This window comes from Anser anser (assembly GCF_964211835.1).
Source record: "Anser anser genome assembly, chromosome: Z".
Taxonomy (NCBI): Eukaryota; Metazoa; Chordata; class Aves; order Anseriformes; family Anatidae; genus Anser; species Anser anser.
Window position 1 is genome coordinate 72318197 of NC_139723.1, and position 7345 is coordinate 72325541.

The window sequence follows — 7345 nt, forward strand, 5'->3', positions numbered from 1 at the left end:
TGACCTATGTGTTTCTCCAAAAAGACAAATATATAAATAAAGCAATTACTTTGACAACCAAATCAGAAGCCAGGACTTCCTTGGTCCCCTGGATCTTTGCTCCAACTTCTCTGTAATGGTCATCAGAAAATTTGGAGGCTTCTCCAGCACCAGATTCCACCACAACATTGAAGCCTTGCTTAACCAAGGCTTGAACTCCAGCCGGTGATAGAGCCACTCTCTTCTCATTCTCAAATATCTCCTTGGGGACACCTACAGTCAGCTGTTTATAAGGAATTCCTGTAGGAGGGGATAAGATAAGATAGCATTAGTTGCACTGAAGATTATTGAATTTATATTAATGATACTCCTCAGTGTTGTACAGAGACATGCACATGTCACATTTAATGATTCTCTTCAGGGAAAGGGAAGAATTACTGTTTCTAGCAGTGCAGTTTACATTTCTTCAAATTATGCCATCTTTCTAAATGTCCCTGTTCTCTCAGGTATCAGCAGAGAAGCACAATCATCCATGCAAGCACTAACAAGGGTTTACTGCAGTTCATACACATCTGATTTCATACAACTCTGGTTGTATAAATCAGAATAACAAATATACAATATAAGGTATTCTGGTGATAACACATTCAGTCTGGTATAAGATGAATTTAAATCCCTCTCTTTACTTTAACTTTACTATGAAGAAACTTTACTATGAAGAAATACACAAATGAGTTTTAGTAGCAGAACTGTGTTTTAAATAAACATCAGTTCTAAATGTCTATCAAAACCATATTACAGTTGTCCTAGGTCACTACTAATGAATGTAAAAAACATACCACAAAAGCACACTGAGGGGCACAATTACATTAATGTACATCTCTAAAGGTTGCTACAGAAAATGAAAAAATGACAGTTTTTTGAAGTAGTTGAAGAATAATGAAGTATCGGGCTACTGGTTTATCTAATTACACTTCTCTTTAATTTTATCTCCTTACCTGAAGTTCTTCCAAGTTCTATAAAATAACACCAGGAAACCGCAGAAGCTTCAATTTGCCAGTTTTAGCTTTGAACCATAAAATGGTTTGGGTTAGAAGGGACCTTAAAGATCACCCAGTTCCAACATCCCACACCTTACACTAGCCCAGGCTGCTCACAGCCCCATCCAGCCTGGCCTTGAGCACTTCCAGGGATGGGGCATCCACAGCTTTTCCAGGCAGCCTGTGCCAGAGCCTCACCACTCTCTGAGGAAAGAACTTTTTTCCTAACGCCTAATCTAAATCTATCCTTTTTTAGTTTAAAGCCATTCCCCCGTCCCATCACTCCACTCCCTGACAAAGAGTTCCTCCCAGCTTTCCTGTAGGCCCCCTTTAGGTACTAGAACACCTCTGTAATGACTCCCCAGAGCCTTCTCTTCTCCAGGCTGAACAACCCCAGCTCTCTCAGCCTGTCCTCATAGGAGAGGTGCTCCAGCCCTCTGACCATCTTCATGACTCTCTTCTTGACCCGCTCTAACAGCCCCACACCCTTCTCATGCTGGGGGTCCCAGCCCTGGACACAGCACTGCAGGTGGGGCCTCACAAGGCAGAGCAGAGGGGCACCATCCCCTCCCTCCACCTGCTGCCCACCCCTCTGTTGGTGCAGCCCAGGACGCAGTTGGCCTTCTGGGCTGCAAGAGCACATGGGCTCACATTAAGCTTCTCATCAGCCAACATCCCCAAGTCCTTCTCAGCAGGGCTTCTCTCAAACTTAATGTTTCAAGTTACAAACGTCTAACTTTGTTCTTTGTAGTCCTCCAGTCTGACAGTTAAACTCTGATCCAATCAAGTGTTTAAATACATTTATAAATACAGTCTCAGGCAGAACAATCATAAATCACGCTGCCACATTGCTAGACAGCATGCACACAGGCCCAGTTCTGCAACACCTTTCACTGATGTGTATGCAGAATTTAAATCTCGATTCTGACATTTATATGAAAGGCCTACACTGCATATGTGATCTTGAAAAATAGCTTGAGCCACCTAAGCAGTTACTCATATTAAAGGTCAAGCAAACAAACAACAACAAAAAGCAAACAAAAGAGGGTGATAGCCTTATTTTAAATCGTAAATCTGATTTTTAATTGGCCACCAATACTCTGCATTTTGCTGTAAAAACTGTGCCAGACTAGGAAAGTGTTGCACATTTTAGGAAGGCCTCCTTTTCACTTTTTGTTTGACTGTGATAGAAACAAGTAAAACAAAACCAAAGTCATATCATACTATGAGAACTTTAAGGAAATTAATTATTTTGATATTTTTAAATCTAAACCTATCTATGAAATAAAACTGGGACTGCACTGTGCTTAAAGCTGAACATCTGAAATTTTTAGATTAACAACTCTCAAGATACTATCAATTTGATAGTAATTTGATTGAAAATACAGTAGAAAGAGTTGCTAAGAGCTGGTACTTAGATATCTACCTGTACTTGTCTCATCCATTAGAAAAAAAACTAAACACAACCAATAAGAAGGCAGCAAGAAAGATAATCAAAGAACTACTTATTATTATTACTTTTTATTTTAGCTTTCTCTTTAATTTAAACTAATAAAACTGTAAGACAAGTGTTGTGATATTTATTATGTTGGAGAACATCTAAAAAATTTTTAAGGCAAAACTCAATTTAAAAAAATGCTATAAAGGACAAGTAGTAACAAGTACGAGAATGCACATCTAAAACAACAGACTCACAGAGACGACAATGCCTGGCAAAGATTTGCTTCACCAGCGCACGCATCTAAACAGCACTGTGCAACTAAGTGCATCCTTATCACTTATGCTTATGACTTTCATGAAATCAACTCAATGGAAACGAACTCTGTTGTCTTTTAAAAGCATAAATGAAACCAAAATGACTGAAATTTGTTAGAGTGAGAGATGAGCCATAATTTCAGGAAAGAAGTATCTCCAGGACTGGAGGCAAAAAGCTTTTCAAGAAGCAATGAGAAAATAAAAACTAGGGTGCTACACATTTGCATTCTCCTTTTGGAAGTTTTTTGCAGTAGACAAATACAGAGAGAGGAAGGAATGAATTAGAGCACATACAGGGAATAGAACAATGGCTGCAAATTTAAAGGTGCACAGGCGCTCAATGAAAGCTTACACACTTCTCAGAATATATTTCTATCTGCTAAGGCCCAAGTTCTTATGAAAAATGATACTGACTTATTTTTGTTCAATTGCTTTTGTGTGGAATGCCAGAGCAGAAGAGCTAAAAGCTACAAAGGACAGGACATGAATATGTACTATGTGCCGAACATGTTTTCTCATTTCCATCTTTCACATTATTGCATTGCATGCAATAAAAACATGTAAAGTTTTTGTTTGTTTGTTTTAATACAGAAAGGATTTGTACCTCCTCTACTAAGCAGAATGACTGGAGACCAACACTGAGGACTATGTCCTCCTCCAGTGCTTTGGGAAATCAAATCCAAGAAGAACATTCAGCAAGTCTCGCTGATCTATCCGCTTTTCTCCTCTGTCCCACTGCCAAATATCTCGCAACCAGAATTCAAGTGAAAAGTGAAGCTAACAGGTGTCAGCTTGCCAGCCTTTAACCAGACCAGTTAAAAGACACTTTTTAAGGACAGTACCCTGAGCTATCATATCACTGAACACAAAAACGGAGCAAATGTCTACAACTGCAAAGTAAAGATCTATGTTGAAACTTCAAGAGAGGATATGATGAATACTGGGTTTGAAGGAAGCTAAACTATTAACACAGATTTGGTTTGTTGAATCCAGCAGTTTCAATTATAAAACTGGAACCCTGATTTAGTTTTTTAACTTGAGAAAGCACATCTGCTAACTTTGTCTTGGGTTTAAAACTGCATGAATGAAGCTTCCAAGTTGCATTTTTAGGCCTCCATGCAAGATAATCTCTTTATGAAGTGCCTGGGCTATGTTTTAGTAACTTACTGCTTTATGACATCAAGAACATTTCTCAAACACAGACCAATTTACACATACCTTGACCACTATGAGTCACGTGAAGACTTCAAATGTGCTGTTCATCCAGTAAGAGATGCACAGTACTTTTTCTGATATAAAGAATCAACACAAAAAGGATTTTGCCACTATCAAAAGTAGAATCATTAAATTTCACAGGCCTTAGAATCTTAGCATTAAACATATGTAAATTCAAATTTAGAAAAAATAATGAGAATACTGTAATTTTAAGTAAGACACTTACTATTATGCTTTCTCACCCCCCTTAATATAATCTGCACGGTGTAAGAAGAAAAGTGGAAAGCACAGTCTTGAACTTCAGGTAAACACAATACATGCAGGTAATCTAGATCTCCAAGCTTCAGAAATCAAACAATTAAGAAGTATTATAAAAGCAATCTTTTCCACTTAACTTCCATTCACAAATTGGGTATTTAAAGAAGATCCGAAATTAAAGCTATCAAGAAAACCCAGAATATTTTATGCAGAAAAAAATGAGAAAAATACATTTATCTGCTTAACCTGATCTCATGAAGTACCCTGTAGCAAAGTAGGACCAGCAAATATCACTGACTGACTGAGACAAAACAGAAGGGAGAAATAAGCTACATTTTCTGGAATGGGAAAACAGGATACGAAACCTGCCTAACTGCTAAATTACTCTAACAATAGCTTTAAACAAACCATCTCACCTGTTCTGAAGATGAGGACAAATTCAGCAGAACAGCAATATGATGTAGGCAAAAAAAAAAACAGAATGATAAAGAAGATTAAACAAACACCTGAGCCTTGCCCTTACATGAGAAGAGAAGAGAGAAGAGGTATACAGTTTATGAATAATGTACAGATTAGCTATAAAATTAATCGTCAATGAACTGTTATAGGCTTAAAGTCTTGCAAGATTTAGAAAAAAATAGGAAAGAACAAAAACAGAAAGAACATTACAAATCCCAAGGTAGAGGGGGGTTGAAAGTCATATATTTGTGGGCAAGCCAATCTGGATGCATAATAAGAAACTTCAGTTGGTCACTCTGCAAGCACCCATTAGCAGGGTCTAGGAAAGTTTTGCATCTTTTTCTGAAAAACCTGATGTTGGCAACTGGTTGAAATAGACTATTGGAATACTTGTTTATTCCTGTATGAAAATACCTGTGATTTTAAGAACGAGAAAAAATAGCAGCAACATAAACAGCTGTAAGAAACATATCCATCCTCCAAGTTTACTTTTCAACTGACTCCAGTCTCTCCACTGTGCAGGGAACTGTTATTCCTGTACTTAAGACATCGTGGACTAAATGAAAGCTTATTTGAGATCGTGGAAGTAATAACTACAGGCTTAAGAAGAAACACAGCACCACTAGTCTTTTCCCAAAACTTATTTTTCTTAATCTTACAGTGATTTCACCAAGCATCACTTTAAGCAAACAATTTCCTAAAACTAAATAAAATGTAATTTTATACGCTGTTGAATTTTGATTCAAAAGCACATAAATAAGTATACATAGGCAGCACTACTGTTACTGATTTGTCCCTCAATTACTGCTTTATCCTTGATTTGTCCTCTGCTGAATGACAAATCTCATGTTACCAAAATGAACCATAAGGACAGCTTAATTATCAACCAGAAGACTTATGAAACTTAATAATTCTCAGTATTAAACAACTATATTGCATGAATATAAACACTACTCTCCATTAAACAAGGGCTTCCACATGAGAGTGGAAAGGACAGCACTAAATGCTTAAACATATTATGCTAACAAGACTTATCCCTTCCTATGGAAAAGTTTATGAAAATCAATTCATAAAAACAAGTAAAAAATATATACAGACATACAGATATAGTGATTTTGAAAAAAACAGAAGAGATCCTTCGGTTTCATGATCAAATTTGCAGTCAAAGCCAAACACAAGAACTGATTACAAATCCAAACAACAAGAGCCCTTACCTGGGATATTTGAGAAAGAACTTTGAACCTAGTTTCCTACATCCCAGGTTAACATGCTCAACCAAAGGATAATTTGCAATATCAAGACAGACGGATGTCTCTTTCATTCAGATAATAAATATGGGAGAAAAAATTGGGAAAAAAAAATCATGGGATATCAAAACAATGCCCTGATCAGTTTTCACAGAACCCAGCTCCCTAGGCTGTCAGTCAAAGAAATTCAAAAAAGAAGATTCTGAAATTCAAAGAAATTTCTCCATGCAACTTTGGTAAAAAGTCATGTGATACAGATTATCAGAAGTTGCCAGAATAAACAAACAACGCTCTTCTCCCACCACATTTCTTCAGAATCCCCAAACACCATGTCATTGACTTGAAAGGACCCCAAAACGCACCAGCCACTAATGCAGTTTGGTAGAAATTCCACACGGTAAAGGTGTTTCTAGGTTATATGCCATGCACTGTGTTTTCTCAGACATTTCTGTTCACAAACACTGATGCTTTTCTAGACCTCCAAAAGATCTACTAATGTGGCACCTACCATACATCACACGTACTTTTTTTTTTTTTTTTTTTACACAGGACAACTACATTCAGATACTATCATGCTTTCAGATACTCTCTTTATGAGGAAAGTATTTTCCACTGCATGCACACAAAGCAAAATTCAGGGGGAACTCAGGCTTTTAGCTAAGAAAAGCATTTAAGTACTACCCTCAAGCAAAATAAGTATCAGCAGCAGTTCTGACCACCTACCTGTAAAGAGTATTTGGATCCATGTTATTCATAAAAAAGACAAATACCTTCTGCATAAGCTCTGTAAACTAGCATAAAATTGCTAGTTTATTATTTGTTTCATCAACTTCAATTTACTAAAGTAAGCTACAGATATGATTTAAGGGTGTTCTTTTTTAAGACTGTAAAATAGACCATATAAGACTGTACTAGCCTATTTGAAAGAAAAAAAAAATCAAGCTATCTTTTTATGTCAAAATAAGAGATTATTTACAACAGTTTAATCAATTTACCTGGCTTTGGAGTTGCCTGAGACCAGAGTACCTGGTGGGTTCTAAACATTCGCAAACATGGCATCTTTGCAGAATGCACCTTAGGTGGTAAGACACTGCCAAAAACAGGAGTGGAGCACCCACTAACAGCAATACGCAGGAGGCTCGTCATTTTGCCCAGACCTCTGAGCAGACTCCTTGCCACGTATGGAATCCCTGCTGCGCGTGTGAAAACAGAGCAACGATTATTAATGATATCAGACAGGAGGTATGTAAACTCGGCAGCCTGGGCCTGTGTGACTGCCGCCAGCCAGGCACGGATCATTTCTCCCTACCTTTTCACCCCAGCTAGAGGACAAAACCCACTGTTTGTCACAGCGGGGCGGCTGAGCGAAGCTATTAAATTAAACAAAGGAGA

General features: G+C 37.6%; 1 protein-coding gene across 4 annotated transcripts in view; it reads right to left on the minus strand.

Annotated features, from left to right (window-relative positions):
- Positions 1–7345, minus strand: part of NNT (nicotinamide nucleotide transhydrogenase) — a 47099-nt gene that overhangs the window by 38840 nt on the left and 914 nt on the right. For 3 of the 4 annotated variants that reach the window (XM_083818378.1, XM_083818379.1, XM_083818377.1), the window contains exons 2-3: positions 6949–7146; positions 50–279 (exon numbers count right to left, since the gene is read on the minus strand). In XM_083818378.1, coding sequence (XP_083674504.1) covers positions 50–279; positions 6949–7099 — 381 coding nt within the window. In that variant the 5' untranslated portion in view covers positions 7100–7146. The remainder of the gene's footprint in view (positions 1–49; positions 280–6948; positions 7147–7345) is intronic. The other variant, XM_083818376.1, reaches the window with a different exon arrangement.